General features: G+C 32.9%; 1 protein-coding gene across 1 annotated transcript in view; it reads left to right on the top strand.

Annotated features, from left to right (window-relative positions):
* SLC25A36 (solute carrier family 25 member 36) overlaps positions 1-18,421 on the top strand; it is a 36,362-nt gene extending 17,941 nt beyond the window's left edge. Inside the window, exons 4-7 of the mRNA XM_033212486.1 lie at positions 3,367-3,467; positions 11,458-11,524; positions 14,153-14,442; positions 16,703-18,421. Coding sequence (XP_033068377.1) covers positions 3,367-3,467; positions 11,458-11,524; positions 14,153-14,442; positions 16,703-16,896 — 652 coding nt within the window. The 3' untranslated portion in view covers positions 16,897-18,421. The remainder of the gene's footprint in view (positions 1-3,366; positions 3,468-11,457; positions 11,525-14,152; positions 14,443-16,702) is intronic.
* The last annotated feature ends 631 nt before the right edge of the window (positions 18,422-19,052 follow it).

The following is a 19,052-nucleotide window of genomic DNA, read 5'->3' as shown; positions in this document are numbered from 1 at the left end:
CCAGAACAAATTTATATAATAATGTTTGGTGGTAGGAAATGGTACTGGATATTTTGAAGACTAACAGTATTTCAGTGCTATTAGAAATTAACAGTAGTAATATGAATACAAAGGCTATGTTTCATAATATAAGGGAGAAGGTATAGTATTTGCATTAAATTATTGATAGTCTTATACTGGGGAAAATAATAAAGTATCGCATATTATAGCTAGAAGTTTAAGGAACACTGTATTTATAGATAAGAGTTTTAAATGTTAAAATTCTATAAACGGACCTGAGATTTTTTGGGGGAGATGGTGTAATCAAAGTTGAAAATTATGAATATATTATATATCTTTATATTGCATTGACTAGGAGATGTAAAATTAGTAATATTTGCAAGATAAATCTGGAAATACCCTCATAGCTAGTGGCAGTATATTGAGTCTTCTGGGGAGATGCTTATGCTCTCATCTGACCATAGGAGTTAGAAGAATTTGGGGCTGCAGGATTGAAAATCTACACAGGGCTAAGGCTGTAAAATACTCCTGATATTTTGAGATACGTGCTTGGTAGATTTGTGAGTTTAACTAAACCGGCTCTTGCATCTTGAAAAATTTTGACTCTAAGAAAGGTAAGCATTCTTTTAAACAAATATTTTCCTTGGACCAAAAGGCATTTAAGGTATCTTGAATTTTTCTGCTTTTCGTAGCTATCCTGCTCTGCACTCCACCTGAAGTTAGTGTTCCTTTCTCACTTTCCACATAGAAATCAAACTTCAAAGAAACAAGATAGAAAAGTAGAACCAAAGGACTAGGAAGGATGTCAGGGCTTAGAACAGGGTTGAAGAACGGGACAAAAAGTCTAAAAACCTGACAATTTGTGTATTGTTGAAGGACAATAAGTGATGTACATGGCCTTTACCATAATAAAAAGGAAGCTATTCAAGGAAGATGCTGAAGAGATGTCAGGGTGATAAGGATAAAGAACTATGGTGTAACAGGTATCAGTAACCGTCCAAAAGGATGGGCATGGCAGCATGTGTAGGTGCAAAGGACCGCATAGTAAGATCATTGTGAAGCAGTTTTTATGCAAAGTCAGAAGACAAAGAACAAGCAAAGGAACTAATAACTAAAGGAGCAGCCAAAGGAACTAGCAGTAAGAAAGGGGAAGATCTGGAACTCTTAAAACTAAGTCATTTTTTTGGCTTATGGGACAAATGAAACAGATAGAATGGTTCTGTTACCTATTAAGGAAGCCAGAAGGACATGAAAACATCACTTCATCATTTTTCTCTGACACCATTGCATCTTAGATTGTTAGCCTCTTCCACGACAGAACACTGTACAAAGTTCATATTTAGAGTGAAAATGCTTTCTATATCCAAACCATGTACCAGATCCATGTCTTGTTATTTATTAGGTTTCAACTTTTTATGGGTTCTTTTCTCTCTTTAAGAAAATATCCAAAATTGCATCCTAATTATAAAAAAAGTTAAAAGAAAAAAACACCAAATGCAATGGCTCATGCCTATAATCCATCTTCTTGGGAGGCTGAGGTGGGAGGATCACGTGAGACCAGGAATTCAAAACCAGCCTGGGCAACATGGCAAGACTCTATCTCGTAAAACAAAAACAACAAAAAAAGTATAGCGTAAAGTTTCTACCCTAAACACATCATCTCTCATCCTGTGTACCTTCCCAAACACTCACACTTCTCGTAGATAACCACCATTAATAGACAGTTCCTGTATATTCTAGTAATTTTTCTGGATTATCATATACATAAAAACATGTATACTTAATATTTATTATGCTTTACATAAACTGAATCATACGAAATGTTTAACCTAATTTAACTTGAAGTTTTTCCATGGATAGTATGTGGGGTTTTTTTTTTTAATTGTATAGTATTCTATCATTAATAAATATTTGCTTATTATGCATTTAGATTATTTTTAGATTTTCACTGTATAAACAGTGGTTCAGTAAACATACCTCAACCTTTATCTTTGAACACTAGGAAGTATTTTTTTTAGGATGGTTACCTAAAATTAGAATTTCTGAATAAAAGGGCATATGCATATTTAAGACTAGTGAATATTACTAAATTACCTTAGTATAAAAAGGCATACTGGATTTTTATCCCTTATCCATAGCCTTACCAATGCTGGCTACTGTCCATCTTTTTTTAATACTTACCAAATGGACTGAAAGGGATTTTTCCCTGTTTTAATACATATTTATTTAATTTTTGGTATAGTCATACTTTCTTGTAATTTGTCATTTGTCTATCCTGTGAATTGCCTATATGTATTTCATGGCCATTTTCTCATTAGGATTTCTTTTTCTCTTACTGATTTCTAGAAATGCATTGTTTATTCCTCTTCCCAACTTGACATCAAGTGTATCTTATGTTTTTCTTTCTCATAAAGTACGATGTTTCATTTTAAGTTATATTAATTTTCCTTTTTTCTTAAGCACATTAATAAAGGTACAACAGTGAAATTCTCATTTGTATTTGTCTACTCTGATTCTTATTGGATGAGTAAGCATCCAATAAGATGGGGAAATAACAGGATATTTCATACAGCAAGCAAATAATTCAACGCATGGGAAGTTAACATAGAAGAGGTAGTGGGGATGCATAAAATCATAGTCAGTAAGTTAACAATGAGGGAAATAATTAAATTTCACTCAGTGTTTACAAACATTGGAAAATATTCTGACCTGATGGGTCTGATTTCTTTTGTTGGAATTGTTTTGTCTGTTTAAGGATAATATGAATTACAGTGTGTGTACTATGAATTAGAATATACCACAGTATCTTAAAATTGTTTAGCATATATTTTAATCATTTGGATCTGCTTCACCCTCTTCTCCCCATGAAAAAAATTATATGTTAAGTGCTCATGCCATATCTACTTATCTCCAATAACTATATTTACTTTAGCCTTAGCACTGCACCAGCCTTACAGTAAGCCTTATTCATTCGTTTAGTTTCTAAACATCAAAATCTTAAATACTTTTTGTTTAAATTAGTTGTTATTTTGTTTTTATTTTCTTTTTTTAAAATTTCATTTTTTCTTTTTATCTTTTTGGATACCAAGTTTTAGTGAGTTAAGTGACTGTCAGAGTATTGGATGGGGGTCTGTTTGAGGATGAATGGTAGGAACTTTACATTTGATACTGTCTTTAATGAGTCAATACAAAAAGTACTTCAGAGTATTTATGAAAAGTGTATATATCTAATGTTACATGAGAATGTGGCTAGGACTTTGTTTATGGTTTTTAAATTTCTCCATTCTAAAATTATGAAGATCAATTTATATGTAAGTCTTATGCATTAAGAACATGCTTATTGATAAATCTAAATCTCTATTTTAGAGCAATATACTTTGCTGCTTATTCAAACTGCAAGGAAAAGTTGAATGATGTATTTGATCCTGATTCTACCCAGGTACACATGATTTCAGCAGCAATGGCAGGTATGAATGTATAATATTAAAAAACAAACTTTTTGAAACCTAGAGGCTTAATATTGAATTATAAGTTTGTAGTGAGAAGTTGATGATTTATGTGCTTTTCATTGATGAGATGATTTTTACATCTATCGATATAAACCAAATTAGGTATATGTAAAATCTGTCATCAGTTGACATTTTTGTAGTTAAGAGTTTCCATGCTAGGGTACAAGTAATATATTTATATTGCCTTGTGTAGTCCACTGAATGTTTAGTGATCATTGTTAACAGTTTTAAGAATCCAACCATAATTACACTGTAAATAAGTTACAGAGCTGTGATTTACTCTTCTCTCCTCAATTTCTGTTAGTGTCTTTTCCCTTTTTGCTGCATGTTTTGGCTTCTGTCTGAAATGTGTCGGCAATTCTTGGTAAAGTATTCATTTTGTCCTGTGCTCAAATGCTGAAATTTTTGTGAGTGATGATAATTCAGTTACCATGTGTATTTTTAAAAATTGTTTATTCTACATAATTCACACTAGATAGCTCCTGAAATTTAGATACTGGCTATGTGTACATGCTTACTATAGAAATGTTTCCAGGAACTCTCTTTCTGTCATCACTGATAAGTATATATGATTCTGAATTAAAACAACAAGTTTTAGGTCTTTATACTGCCATAAAGATAAACAGTTGGTTTGACCAATCTGGTTCTGGAATCATTTGCTGCTACGCATGTTGGACAAAGCCATGAACTTCGGTTTTCCATAGAAAATTCTCCCTAATATCTGAGATTTATTGCATATTTACTCATATCTCAGATTTTCAAATTATGCTGTAACTTTATAAACTGTAGCTGCTTTCATCAGCTATTGATCAATAAATTGAGTGTCAATTATGTGCTTAATAATGAGTGCCCTAAACTGTTAAACACTTTTGGTTTAAAAATAAACTGAGTCAATTTGACCTATATACTTCATGAAGTAAGTAAGTTTGAAATACAAATTTCTGAAAGGTCAATAGCCCTTATCATATTACAGATTGTTTCTAAGACTTTTTGTATTTAGTAATTGTCGATTGACTCACTGAAGCTTTAAAACTGGAAGGGACAATCTAAAGGTCAAAAGAGTGAAATACAATCATTTACCAATAAGGAGACCTTGGGCAAAATATGTAATTTATGTGAACCTCTGTTAGCTTACCCATGGAATGAGTCAAGTGGTCTACATAGATTTGGATTTTGAGAATCAGTTCTTTCATTTAGTGTCATAGAGATTATCTTGTTACAACTAGAATTATTTTTAATGTAATTTTTACAGATGTTGAATATTAATAGATAGAATTTTTCCCCTATGAATTTGGATGTAAGGTAAAGGTTGGTGGCCAGTGACAAACCTCTATCAGGTTCTTTAAAAATACATTTCTGAATTACCAGTGATTATGTTTTTGGCTTATAACCTCAGATAATTATAAAGAAATATTAATCTTATTTGAAAGAATTGGAATCTAGAAAGTTAGATGAGCGGTCATTTTAAGTTGATTTTTTTTTTTTTTTTTTTTTTTTTTTTGAAACGGAGTCTCGCTGTCTCCCAGGCTGGAGTGCAATGGCATGATCTCAGCTCACTGCAAGCTCCGCCTCCGGGATTCCCGCCATTCTCCTTCCTTAGCCTCCCGAGGAGCTAGGACTACAGGCACTCGCCACCGTGCCCGGCTAATTTTTTGTATTTTGTCTTTAGTAGAGATGGAGTTTCACTGTGTTAGCCAGGATGATGTCGATCTCCTGACCTCGTGATCCACCCATCTCAGACTCCCAAAGTGCTGGGATTACAGGCGTGAGCCACCGCTCCCGGCCTTAAGTTGATATTTGTTATATCAGTATAGCAAATGTAGAGGTTCAGAATATATTTCCACTGGAACATCTTATTTCATTAGATTATCTCATCAGAATTTATTACTGTATTTGTATCACATTGCAAAGAATTTCAGTAGAATTGTCACTTTGCACTTTTTTCTCAAATGTTTACAAATGTTAACATGTAGTTCGTTTTTATCTATACATTGATACCATTTTCCAACTTGAATTCTTCGAGTTTTGGTAAACTTATAGTCTCATACTTGTTCAGAGGTTATTGCACTGTACACTTATTGTGTAGAAAATACTGCTTGAATTTGTTTGCAGTTACATTGTTCTGAGAACTGTGCTTTCAGAGCTTCTGTGCACTATTAATGAGCATTAACATTTAGCTTTGCAGTTTTATTCATAACTATATGGTTGGTAAAACTTAATGGTCCAATGCAGACTCATTAAAGTAGCCTTTTGCCCCCTTTGTTCTTGAAATAATCTAGACCAGATTACTCTGGGGTTTTTTTAGGATTATTTTTATAGGTCTAAACATGAATGATTTGGGGGTATGAAGTAAAGATAGTTCTGTGAAAAATCATTTTCAGCTGTCTGTTCAAGGGAAAAAATGCTAACCTTGTCACTTTAGTACACAAAAACACACTAAAATGGACCATTAATGATACTGCCTGCAAGATTTTAACACACCAGATAGCACATACATTAAGGATTTATAAGGCACTGTACATGATTTTTATTCCAAGTGACCTCTCAATTCATTTTCATTTTGCATTTTATCCATATGAACTCATGTTTAGATACTAAAAATTTATTTTATTAAAAGGACAGTTTAAAGTGGGTCTTTTTATTTGTTGTAGTGCATACTGTAAGAATTTATAAGCCTCTAAAATTGAGCTGTACATTTTCATGCATTAAAAATTTTTTTCAGTTGTGAGAATAATCAAATTAAATAATGTTGACTCTTAATATTTTGCCTGCCGTTTTTTCCTCCTACACATGACCTTTGACAGACTCAGTATCTATCTCAGCTATTGAGGGTATCTGTTTTGTTGCCTGTATATTTTGTTTAAATTAAGTTGTATATTCCTCTGTATACACCTAGGCACAGCAAGAAAATTTATTAAATTACTTCTTTCTTTATAGTAATTCCCAATTTTTAAAAGATTTTATCTGGCATGTATATACTTTTATATAGAACATTATAAATGTAAAGGAAATGAATTCTGATTTTGATTGGATTATATATTCATACAGTTCTCAGTTTTTAAAATACTAGTAATGTAATCATTGAAAGTTTCCTACATACGTAGTGGGTTTTATTTGCTTACAGCATACACTGTTATTTTTCAATTTATGTTTTTCTATTAGACTTAAACTTCATTATAATAAAGGCTTTTACTCATTAAATACAGGTATTGTCTTGCATTTATGAAATTTTTTTGAACAATATTTTATTTGTCCATGGCAGTTAATTCAGCCAGATGGATGATTGGACAGATGTTTTGTGTGTTTGTGTGTAAACATTCTTCCTGTTTTTTGTTTTGTAGAACACAAGAAATTAAATACAAAATAATGCAAAATGTTTCATAAGTATGGATGTGCAATATTACTGGCCATAGTGCAAAAGGTGAAAGGTACTATTGTAGCAACGTATACTTTATTTTATTACAAATTTATATAAATAGCTCCAAAATGAAGTTACTTGAATATTGTGTTGGGTTTTTTTTTTTTAAAGATTTACTAAGTAGGCTGATTGTTAAAGAATAGAAATTGTGTTTTCACCTCCTTAATCATAATAGATAATAGTGGTAGGAAAATGGGAGATGATGATCCCCTCTAAATATTCCCTTTTGACAAGGTTAGCATTTTTTCTTTAAGGCAGAATTGATCTTCTTTTAGGTAAGTATTTAGATTCTGAAACTGCTGCAGATGGTAGGATTTTCAGTACTCGGTACATTTTTTTAAATGGCCCATTTTGATATTCCTTTCTTTTTTTTAACTTAAAATTTTCAAAAAAGTTAGATCTCACAGTAAATATTTCTCAAATCCTTCCAATGGGATTCAATTTGTACACATGTTTCTGATGAGGTCACTGCTTGTTGTTATGATACAGAAAAGCCTGTGTCTATTTTAGGCATTTACTGTACATTTCTCCCGAGAAAAGAGTGAGATCGTGTCATCTCATGCTCCCCATCCGCAGGTCACTTCCTGTAGAAATATGGACTAACTTAAACCTCGTGAGTACTGATCTGAGCATCTCTTGCAGCCTGTAGTATAAGAAACGCACCCTGGGATTTTATAATAGCTGTGGAATTAGGAGGCGGGAAATTAACTTTTATTTCCTGAATTTGTGTGTGCATTGCGTATTTTATAAAGGCTAAGTCTGATTCCTTTATAATATTCCTTCTAGAAGGAAGAATGAGGTATTTTTCAGTCGTCATGTAATAAAAGCCTGGGGTCTTCAGCTTGGCGGTAACAGCCTTGACCTCCAAAGAATGTGATAACAATATATAGCTATAAATGGTATTATACTGTCTTAAAAGTTTTAGATAAAATCACAGTTCTCTTTGCTTAGCATAACATATTTAAAAGCCTAATACAATGCTTTCCATTCTTTTTTGTCTGTTGATACTTGGCTTTCTTAGAACTCTTTTGCAAAAAAAAATTAAAGTTAATATCATTACTTTGCAAATAAATGCAGGATAAGTATATATGGGATCTTAGCTGTTTTAGTTTTAATTACTTTTAAAAGTGGTGTTAATACATTTAGGAGGTTAGGTGGGCTTTGTTCTTACAGAAGTTAGTTGAAATAAAAAGTACTGAAAACGCAACACTACAGGTATCACTCACTTAATGAAATCAACATTTTCAGCAAGTTTAAGCAGAATTTTTCTGTTAATCTGGTTTTTAATTGGTCGACACTGTCAAATGGAATCTTACTTAGATAAAGCAAAACTTTTAAAGTAGCATTTAAAAATTTTTTTTGAGCTTTCTAACATGCTAACCACCCTACTAACAGTATGGCCAATATATTGGCACTTTGCTTTTACTGACTGTGGAGCAATATTAGTTCTTCTTACCTTACAAATGGATCCCTCATGTCATCTTAAGTTCATTTTCATGTTTCACTAGGTGCTCAGAGTCTTAAAATATAAATTAGCATATTATCAAAATGTCACAAAATTAAAATGCAAAATAAAAAGTAACAAACAATTTCTAAATTTCAGGGGCACTATTCCCAGTATCTTTGTGTGTGTTTGTCTTATAAGTAATGGGAAGATATGTTTAGCTTGGGCTAACCTCAAATTGCCTTACCATATTTAATGCTAAGTTACGATAAATTTTTGTTTTTTTCCATTGGCTTCATTTCTTAGATTATTAGATTATATTTATTAGATGTAATTATCCTAGTAATGTCTATTTAGTTTGTTAAAGTGTCTTTGGTTAGGAGAAAGTAATAGCATAAAACTCAAGGACCTGAGTTTTAAGCGGTAAAGGGCTAATAGCTGAAACTCTGTGGATTGTGCCTAGATTCTTTATCTAACCCAATGGTTTGCTGGCATTTAGGTTAGTGTCTTTATTAAGAGCTAGCTCTCACTGGGAGAGTTGAGCCAAAGCAACCATAGTAAACATAGCGTACTGATAATAGCAATTACATAGGGATAAGATAACATTCTCTCACTTACCTAAATTTTAATGTGGCCTGTTACATAGGTTAATTTGTGCTTGGAAATGAATTTTAGTTAAGTGAGAAATACCTGTTGTTTGCCTTGTGACGTTATAGTAATATGTACAGAGAATAATTTAAAATTATAATTTATGGGTCTTTAAAAAGTTTTGTTCCTAACATTTATAAAAATTTATTGTACTATTGTAAAGTTTTTTATATATGGGTTTTTTTTCCAGCCTCAAATTCTTTTGTGACTTGGAAGAGTATTATGGACAGAAGCTTGGGTATTTAAAGTTTGTTTTTAGAAATGGAACTTTTAGTTAAAAAAAAAAAAAACTTAGGTGCTCATCTTCTTTTCAAATAAGTATAATAAGATGAATGAGAATTTTTACCTAGTTCGGCTGGTTTTAAAAAGTTTGATGTAAAGATTCCCAGTTTTAAGCTTTTAAAATTCAATAAAAAGCAAATAGTTTTTCTTAAGATTTCTATAAAATGATTAATAAAAATCATTGTGAGTAATGCAGAATATTTTGTTGGTTTATGCTGCTTAGCAGCTTTTTACTTACAAACCCTTAAATTTGCTGTACAGACATGTAGCTAATACAAATATTTAAGTTTACAAAACAAGAATCATTAAATTGGAGTTTGACCAGAATATTAATGTCTGATTGCTTTAAAATATAATTTGAATATCCTAGCCTTTTCACGTAGAAAAATGAGGTTCAAAAGAAGAGAAAAATAATACTCTATAACTTTATTCTCAGTTAAGCTAGAACCATGCAAGAAAAATATTTAAACTGATCTGATAGTTTCATGTTTTTCTTTTCTTTTACCAAGAATATATGCATGAAAACAACCTTTTATATAAAAAGATGTTCCTGGCAACCTGCTCAACATTTTAAATTTTATCAATTTAGTACCTGCTGATGCGTCTAAAATTGCTGGTCCCATTCTAGTTTTATACTTACGTATGTAGTATTAAAAGCACTTAAGAGAAATGTAGACTATATAATCTTTACAAAAGTGGTAAAGGAATTATTTAAACTGAATATTTATTCCATTTATCTTGCTTGCTAAATAGATTTAATTGGAGCATCCATCTGTGTAATATCTGGCTATTTCTACAATGTTAAAACAGTGGCTTAAGGAAGGAAAATTTGAGTTAGTCAGTTACTGACATAGAAAAGAACCCCGTGAGACCAAATTCAGCTTTGTAAACAATTTAATATAATTATTTTGCATATGTAGATATACCTTTGAAAGCCAAGAAGGGTTTATGATTGGATCTGTACTATATTAATTTAAAAACAAATTATTCTTAAGTATATTGTAGCATTTCTGTTTCTGTAAGTACTTTACTCATCTTAAATGTACTGATCATTAGCCACCTTTATAAAAATAATGTGCCTGACCTGCTAGTATTTGATAGAAATATTAAAACAGTTAAGATCCTTAAACATTTCTGCATATGTTTTTATTGAATAAATGTAACTTAACGTAAGTAGTTCTATGAAGTCTGTGTAAATTATAAACCCTGTTTTGTGCAGATAAAGCAATCTTTATAAGTTTCTGTCATCAAGATTGTATTTTGTGTGCTATTTTTCCGTAGCTAGGAAGGTGGCAAGTAAAGCATATGCACTATCCTAGAAACATACTGTTCCAGGTAGATCTTAATTTACTACCTGGAATGAGCCATCTTAGGTGACCACCATTCTGCACCAATACTTAGTACATAATACTTTAGTTTTAAAGTAAACTAGAGCTGTCTTCTACCCTGAGTTTCTTCCATGTTGTCTATAAAAGTAAGAGGGAACTTCCAATTTGTAACTTTTTGAACTTTTGAGTTTTTGTATATGTTTAAGTAGATGAAGATAGGCCTGTCCTAGTAACCCTAACAAAAACCTTACTCTGATACGGTTATTTTAACAGTATTAGTAAGTATATACGTAGAAAGTATTCATGGGGCCAAACAACAGTCTTTCCCACTATATAATCAACTGAAGATCAAAATATTGGTAAAATTTGACATTTATGTAGAATTCATTTTGAATGTAGTGATTTGGAATGCTAATCAAACCCCAGGTAACTGTTTTTTTTAGCTGGTTTTTAGGATCCCAGATGCATGCTTTTTAGCCGTAGAATACACAAAATGTCTCTATGTTTGTAGAGATGGATTTCTGAATTCTGCTTAGACAGTAGAAAGCACCCTAAAGGATATTCTAAGTAGGTTGGGAAAGCAATTTATATTCATTTTGATTTTAAAAGAATCTGTTAGTTTAGGACAGAATTTGAGAATTCATATAGATTGGAAGTGAAGACAAATGTTTGTCGTTGTATGGATTTGTAAAATGAAAAGTGTAACATATACATAATAGTAGTTTATATACATTTTCTTTAATATAGATTTATCTAATTTTTAAAACCTTAAAGTTAATAGTGTATTCTTCATTTTTACCAGAGTTCATTTTAAACATGTTTGTTTAGGTTTTACTGCAATCACAGCAACCAACCCCATTTGGCTTATAAAGACTCGGTTACAACTTGATGCAAGGTATGTTAATTCCTTAAAATAAAATTGGTTACAGTGGATTTAACTACTTTTTTGCTACAAATTTTTTCTTTCTTTTGCTGCTGAATTTGTTGTTGTAGTTTTGAAACTTGGGTCTGCCATCAGAAAAAAGATAATGTAAGAGTTGACAGTATGAGCTTTTCCAGGTGAAAAAAGTGTATTATTAAAATGTGTTGTTTTGTTTTGTTTTAAAAAGAGTGGCTAGAAAGATTCTGTAGAGAAACAGAAAGGAAAGAAAGGGATAGATTAACCTAATCCAAAAGGTAATACTTTCCCTACATAGGTACTTATAATTGGCCTAGGCTAGAACCCTAGGCTGACAAAATAGTTCTCATATATCATCTGTTACCACTGACCACTTTATAATAGCAAGATTCATTCATTCAACAAATCTATATTAGCAGATACTGCTGTGTCTTAGAGATGCACCAGGAAATAGTGGGGACTAATTTTAAGTGGAATAATCAAGGAAAGGTTTTTTGAACCCATTTAAAGCAGAGGAACCAATCAGTGCAAACCTCAGAGATTCTAAAGTGTAGGGCCTTTGGTGTTCTGGGAACTGAGAGTAGGCCAAAAGCAGTGCTGCATAGGGTCTTGCCATCTCAACTCTCTTATTGGCTTTAGAATAGACTCTTAAGTAGCAAGATGGTCCTATCTTATATGTTACAATAATAATATTAATGGTTTTAAACTATTTTAGACTTTCAGTCTGGAGTAGGTTCTGTGTATAACATGTTTTTACTGTTTTTATATTTTGGTGTTTGGGAAATAGTGTTATGTCCTATAGGCTTTAAGTCAAACTGATCTAACTCATCATTAACGATTATGCCTGCTTAAATATCTGTTTTCCATCTTCTGTCATGTTGAACTATATACTGTTTGGAAACTTGAAAAGAAATATCTAACTGTTTAATCTGAAATAGATCTTTTAATAAAATCTTAAGTGTTGTAGTAAAACTCCAAGTTTATTTCTTAAAGCCACATATCTGAAAAGTAATGGTAGCTAAGACTTATTCCAAAGGTTAGAAAGTACAAGATGCTAGTCCACATTATTCTATTGTAAACTACCAGGGTTAGGTTTCACTGTGTTTAGTGTTGCTCTATAAGGAATCCAGGAAAAGCATGACTTAAAACTCTTTAGTATTATTTTTTTACACTTGTAACACAAGCTAGCACAATTCTTAGGCTTGCAGGGTTGGGGAGTTAGATAGGGGTGGGGTGATAATGAAAGGTTGACTTGAGGATTCTAGTTTATAAGGCTGAGGGCTGGGTGCAGTGGCTCGTACTGGTAATCCCAGCACTTTGGGAGGCCAAGGCAGGAGGATTGCCTGAGGCCAGGAGTTTAAGAACAGTCTGGGCAACACTGCAAGACTTAATCTCTACAAAAAAAAAAATGCATGCCTGTAGTCCTAGCTACCTGGGAGGCTGAGATGGGAGGGTTGCTTGAGCCCAGGAGTTTGAGACTGCAGTGAACCATGATTGCACCATGGAGACTCCATCTGTTGAAAAAAAAGAAAAATCAATAAAAAAAAAAGTAAAAATAGGGCTGATATGTCACCTTTCAGGATTTGTATCCCTTTTAACTTGTGAGGAAGGATCTTTAATGGCAGAAACTAGTTACAGTTGGTTTGTGGATCATTTATCTAATAGGTATTCAATATCTAAAGACAATCCATTCATAAAACTGGTGGTGTCTGTAGGTAATTAAGTGGGTGTTGTGGTGGTGGTTTTATTTTATGTCAGAAACAAGTTAGGTATAATTTATAAATAGGTAAATTTTCCCTTTTTTTATAGGTAGTGTATAAACATATCTCTTTATAGATAAGGTCCTGTTGGGGGAATCGGCATTAAGGTAACAAATACTGTTAAAACTCAAAATTACATGCATGTGTAGGAGAAGATGTTGTATTCTGTAAGAGTAGGTGCTGCCCCCTTAGGCAGAACTAAGGACATTGTCTTAGGCAGAGTACTGAATGAATACTTTATAACACTACAGGTTCTCATTTACTAGTCACCAGGGAGACTGATATGGCCATTGCCTTGAAATGATCATAGGGAATTTGACTTATATTCACCCCATCACCTCTTAGGTAGAATATGAGTGGGGTTGAAAGAGAATCCCTCAGGTGCACAGAATTTTAGTTAATCATACTACTTGCTTTATGATATTCTATCATCATTAGTGTCTCAGTCATTCTATTTGTGTTACTAAATGCAAAGGAATTCAGTTTACTTAGAACTGGAATTAATACAATGTGAGGATTTTTGTTTACTTTGTTTTGTTTTTGTCTTGAGCTGCAATCAGGGTGTACAGTTCCTAAAGGATTTTATTGCTTATCCCTGCCACGTGAACCCCAATGAGGACACGAGACTGAAGATTCAGTGTAGTGCATTTTGCATTCAGTAAAATAAACTATTTACATATCACTCATTTCATATGACAAATTTGAGACAAAAGAATAGGAAATCTAAAATATGAACTTTTTTTATTATAATTTAATTCTTCATGAGTTGAAGACCATTCTTTATTATTAGAGTGACATATTTTATTATATTTTACTTACTTTATTTAAAAAACCTATCAGTAAGATGTTTCTTTTTGCTTTTCAGGAACCGTGGGGAAAGGCGAATGGGTGCTTTTGAATGTGTTCGTAAAGTGTATCAGACAGATGGACTAAAAGGATTTTATAGGGGCATGTCTGCTTCGTATGCTGGTATATCAGAGACTGTTATCCATTTTGTTATTTATGAAAGTATAAAACAAAAACTACTGGAATATAAGACTGCTTCTACAATGGAAAATGATGAAGAATCTGTGAAAGAAGCATCAGATTTTGTGGGAATGATGCTAGCTGCTGCCACCTCAAAAACTTGTGCCACAACTATAGCATATCCACATGGTAAGAAGAGATATCTATTAAATCAGAAATATTTTCCCACCCCAGCCAACAGCTCACTTATTAAAGCATTTATAATTTTACTGCATTCTGGTATAACAAAATACAATTCTTGAGAGTTCATAATGAGATTAAATCTGGTTAAGTAACGTAGGCTCTATTAATAGGTCAGTATTATGCTATCAAATAGCATGGTGATGATTAGCATGAGCTCTGAAGTCAGTCAAATTCCAGCCTTACTCACTTCAGCTTGGTGACTTTTGGGCAAGTTTCTGATTTTTGAAAAGAGCATATATGTAGGCGCTATAGTAGATAGTTTACATACATTACTAATCTACGTAAAAATTGTCTAAAGTACTTATTTTCCCTGTTTTGCTAGAACATAACCAGAATTGTTCTCCTTTTCAAATGGAATACTGAAAAGAAATGTAAACATGAAATAACTTGCTCAAGGTCACATACCTACTTAATGCTGAAGCCCAAATTTGAATTAAAGTCTGCAATCCCAAAGACCAAGCTATTTTACATTATTTCATGTTGGCAAATAAGTATATTAATATTTCTGTATTTAAATTTTATAATAGCCTTTTTCATTGATAGCTAGATAAGTCACTTAATAATTTATCTGCTACATGCTGAGGTTTTTTGGTAGCTTTTTTGGTTGTTTTATTTTAAGCGTAGCTTTTGATTTTTGCATGTTTAAGATTTGTTTTTTAATGTAAGCGCTTCATTTTTGTTAACTTACACTGATTAATATTTACCGTGTCCATTGTATATCATATCAGGAAAAATGAGACAGGCCTAGAAAATGCACATTTGCTCTAATAGTAATTTATGAAACCAACTCTTTAACCAGGTTGGACTATGAATTTATCTCAGTTTCCTGAAGGAATTTCCTGACTTTTCTAAAAGAAGTCAAAATATGATAGTATCAGCAATATTGTTTAGATACTGACCTGTGGGGTGGGTTAGGTATATTCCTTATACCTTACCTCCTGCTAAGGTATAAGGAATAGAGTTTTGGGGTTTAAGCAGACTTTTCCCTTGAAGTGAGATGATGTCATTACAGGAAAAGGGTACAGTTGATAAACAAGATACGTTCATCTTTTTTTTTTTTTTTTGGTAGAATGTCACTGTGTCACCCAAGTTTGAGTGCAGCCACATGATCATAGCTCACTGCAACCTTGAACTCCAAGGCTCAATTAATCCTCCTGCCCCAGCCTCCTAAGTAGCTGGGACTATGGGCTCAGGCCACTATGCCCAGCTAATTTTTTAATTTTTAGTAGAGAAATAATCTCTGGTTCCCCAGTCTGGTCTCAAACTCGTGGGCTCAAGCGATTCTCCCACCTCGGCCTCGCAGAATGCTATAGGATTACAGACATTTGACCAGCACCACACCTGGTCAAATAGGACATTTTGGAGTTAAATATATAAATGGCACGAATCTTTAAGACAGAACAGATTTCAAGTAAATAGTGACAATTGCTGTGGGTTGCTTTAGATTATTTCCCCAGGCCCATCTGGAATACTTTGTTGAAAAAATTTGAGAAATAGTGGATGTAAAAAAAGTAGTTACATAGGAACCTCTGAATTCTTGTCCCAGCTTCTACCCGCAACTGGCCAGAATCTCTCAGTAGCTCTGATTTCTCATCTTTTAAAATGAGGAAAAATTGGACTGACTAATCTTTAAAGTTCATTCAGCTCTTAAAAATGTATGATTTTTGCTTACTTGATTCCCAGACTTGGATTTATAGCTGGCAGCTAGTGTTTGGAACATTGTCAGCTTCTTTGTCCACATGATGTTTCACACTCATATGTGTGGACTGTTTTGAATAGATTAATAGTGCTATTGTTTCTTTGTATTATTCATGTTAAATCTTTTCTGCTTGTTTCTCACTGTATCCTTTTTATATTCATCCTGGATGCCATCTCTTTACTGCTTCTTCACCTTTTCCTCCTTCTTGTATCTATTCCTTTTACCTGTTTAGCATACAACTGATACTTCTCTTTTATTATATTGTGTCTTTTTACATTCAAAGACTGTAAAGTCTTATAATTAATATGCATGATTTGGGCCATATTAGAAGTTTGATGTTACTATAATGAGACTGGTTTCAATAAGCTACACATTAGAAGCTACTCCTTTTTTATCCTGAGCTTAACACTTATAGACTGATAAATGGGATATGCTCAGTTATAATTAGAAGAGTGTAAAGATATCAATAATGTTTAAGTAAAATGATTTTATTTCTTTCCTAAACAGAAGTTGTAAGAACAAGACTACGTGAAGAGGGAACAAAATACAGATCTTTTTTTCAGACACTAGCTTTGCTCATTCAAGAAGAAGGTTATGGGTCTCTTTACCGTGGTCTGACAACTCATCTAGTGAGACAGATTCCAAACACAGCCATTATGATGGCCACCTATGAATTGGTGGTTTACCTACTCAATGGATAGCAGCATGAGGGCTGCTGTACTACAAAAAAAGAAGACCAAAAGATGACAGTGGACCATGGAATATGGAAGCCAGCATGGCAGACAGAAGAAAAATAGTTTGGGAACATGTAACTATTCTAAGTGGAAGTTTTGTTGTAGGAATTATAGTAATCACACCACATTTCTTGGCCTTTCAGTAATGTGGAGGAAAAAAAAACCTCAGAACCTCCAAGGAAATGCCTTTAGAAGCACTCCTCTCTCAAAATTGCCATTCTCTCTACCATGTCCACCAGACACAGCTGGGTTTTGTTGATTTATGGCAGTCTTTTAAACAAAGCCATCTTTAATTTTACATACTGTATTGTAACTATCCAAAGATAGTATTGGCAGTCATAAATCTATAACTTCTGGCTTTTGTTTAATTCCAGTAAAATCACAACAATGACAATGAGATCGTCAGTATTATTTTCACATTTCCCTGAGAGGACCTGGCACAATATTTTATATTTAATTATTTGGCAGTAGTCACTGTTTTTGACAACCAATGAAATAGCGTCTAAATATCTTGTATATTTTTTAGCATCAAAGTGTTTCAGTTTCCACTGCTAACAGGTGCTTGATGTTTAGCCTAATGTGGATATTTAAATTGTTAACATACCAAACACACATGGTAATAGTTTGGGACAAAATAACTAGTAAATTGTTGATTCTTGGCTATTTCGCTGACTGCGGCATGTCCTCATGTCTTCTTTAATTTTGTGGTACATGAATGAATGCATTTATCTTTCAGTGACTTACTAGTTATGAACTTGAATTATCACCTGTTTGTCATACTTAAGTATCATTTACATAAAGTATAAAAGATTTTTCACTTTTAAATCTTTCCCTACTTGCTTTCACATTAAGAATTTGAACTTTTGGGTTTTTTCCAGGTCTATATATGATAGATTACATTTATTTTGTAGAGAAAATAGTAATTTAAAGTTTTGCCATTTTAAGTTGACATTAATATTTGGGACAGTATAAATATTACAGACAAGGGCGCCGTTGCTATCTGCTTTAGCAGGTAGTGACATTAATTGACTTCTAGTTTTGTGTAAATAAACAAACTGCTTTTGACGAGAAATTTATTCTGTCCTAGTTTCCTGAGTGGTAAATCATAGAAAGATTCAAGTTCATTTGGGTTAAATGTGCTAACAGGATGTAGCTTTTAAATTTTGCTATTGAGTCAGCTGTACCTTTTAATACTCTAAATGTGTTACATGTATGGCCCTTATAAAGATGTTTGCTGTAATTCTGTTAAAAGACTTCGCCTATGCTATTCTGGTGTGTAAAAACTGCCACGACTGGACACCAGTGTGGTACTCATTTCAGTACCTGAACTGTACATTTTGTGCAATGGCTTTATCTAAAAGAATGACTCTTTGTGAAAGCACTTTGTGGCCTTTTGGGGGCGGGGGTGGTGAGAGAGTAGGAGAGAATACCATGTTAAGATTTAAAAAAAAAAAAAAATTGATCATGTATTAGGCAGAAACAGTGTTCATAACATTTTTCTGGGTTTTAAGTATGTTGTTTTGGAGATCCTTAATATAAATGTTTTAGGTATTCTGTGTACCCTGTTGTGCCCCCAACGTTATAGATACTGCAACGTGTCATTGCAGGCTTTCTCTGCTGTCACCAATGAAACATAGTGCCCTGTTAAATTCCCCCATTTTAACTTCCTTGTGGTCAACAGTAACTGGATGTTTTTGAGGTGCTCAATTGGAATAAAAATATTCCAATCTATTTGGAGACCAAAGGCAAAATCAGTTTTCTTACCTTTGGAATTATTCGTACCTTTTATGGTAAATTTCAGCTTTGACACATATTATGAGGAACATACCAAAAATAGGTTCGTAACAAATCTGTAGAGAAGGTCTGAATCTATCGTGTTTGCCTTTTCAGGTGCCATTTCTACTGCCTAATACAGTGCCATTTGCCTTGTGAAGACCCATAAACATTCATTGTGTTGAATGTAAGATAGAGACTCTCCCTAGTCTTACTGATCTCAGTACCCCACAAATGATTAAGAATGATATGAAAACCAGCAGCTAAGGAACATCTTATTTAGTTGTAGCATATTCATAACAAGTGTCCTTCAAGGATGAACATATATTCTCTTTCTATTTGTATTTAGC

The sequence above is a fragment of the Trachypithecus francoisi genome, unplaced genomic scaffold (genome assembly GCF_009764315.1).
Source record: "Trachypithecus francoisi isolate TF-2019V2 unplaced genomic scaffold, Tfra_2.0 Lachesis_group0, whole genome shotgun sequence".
Classification (NCBI taxonomy): domain Eukaryota; kingdom Metazoa; phylum Chordata; class Mammalia; order Primates; family Cercopithecidae; genus Trachypithecus; species Trachypithecus francoisi.
This window is presented reverse-complemented; position numbering and strand designations above follow the sequence as displayed.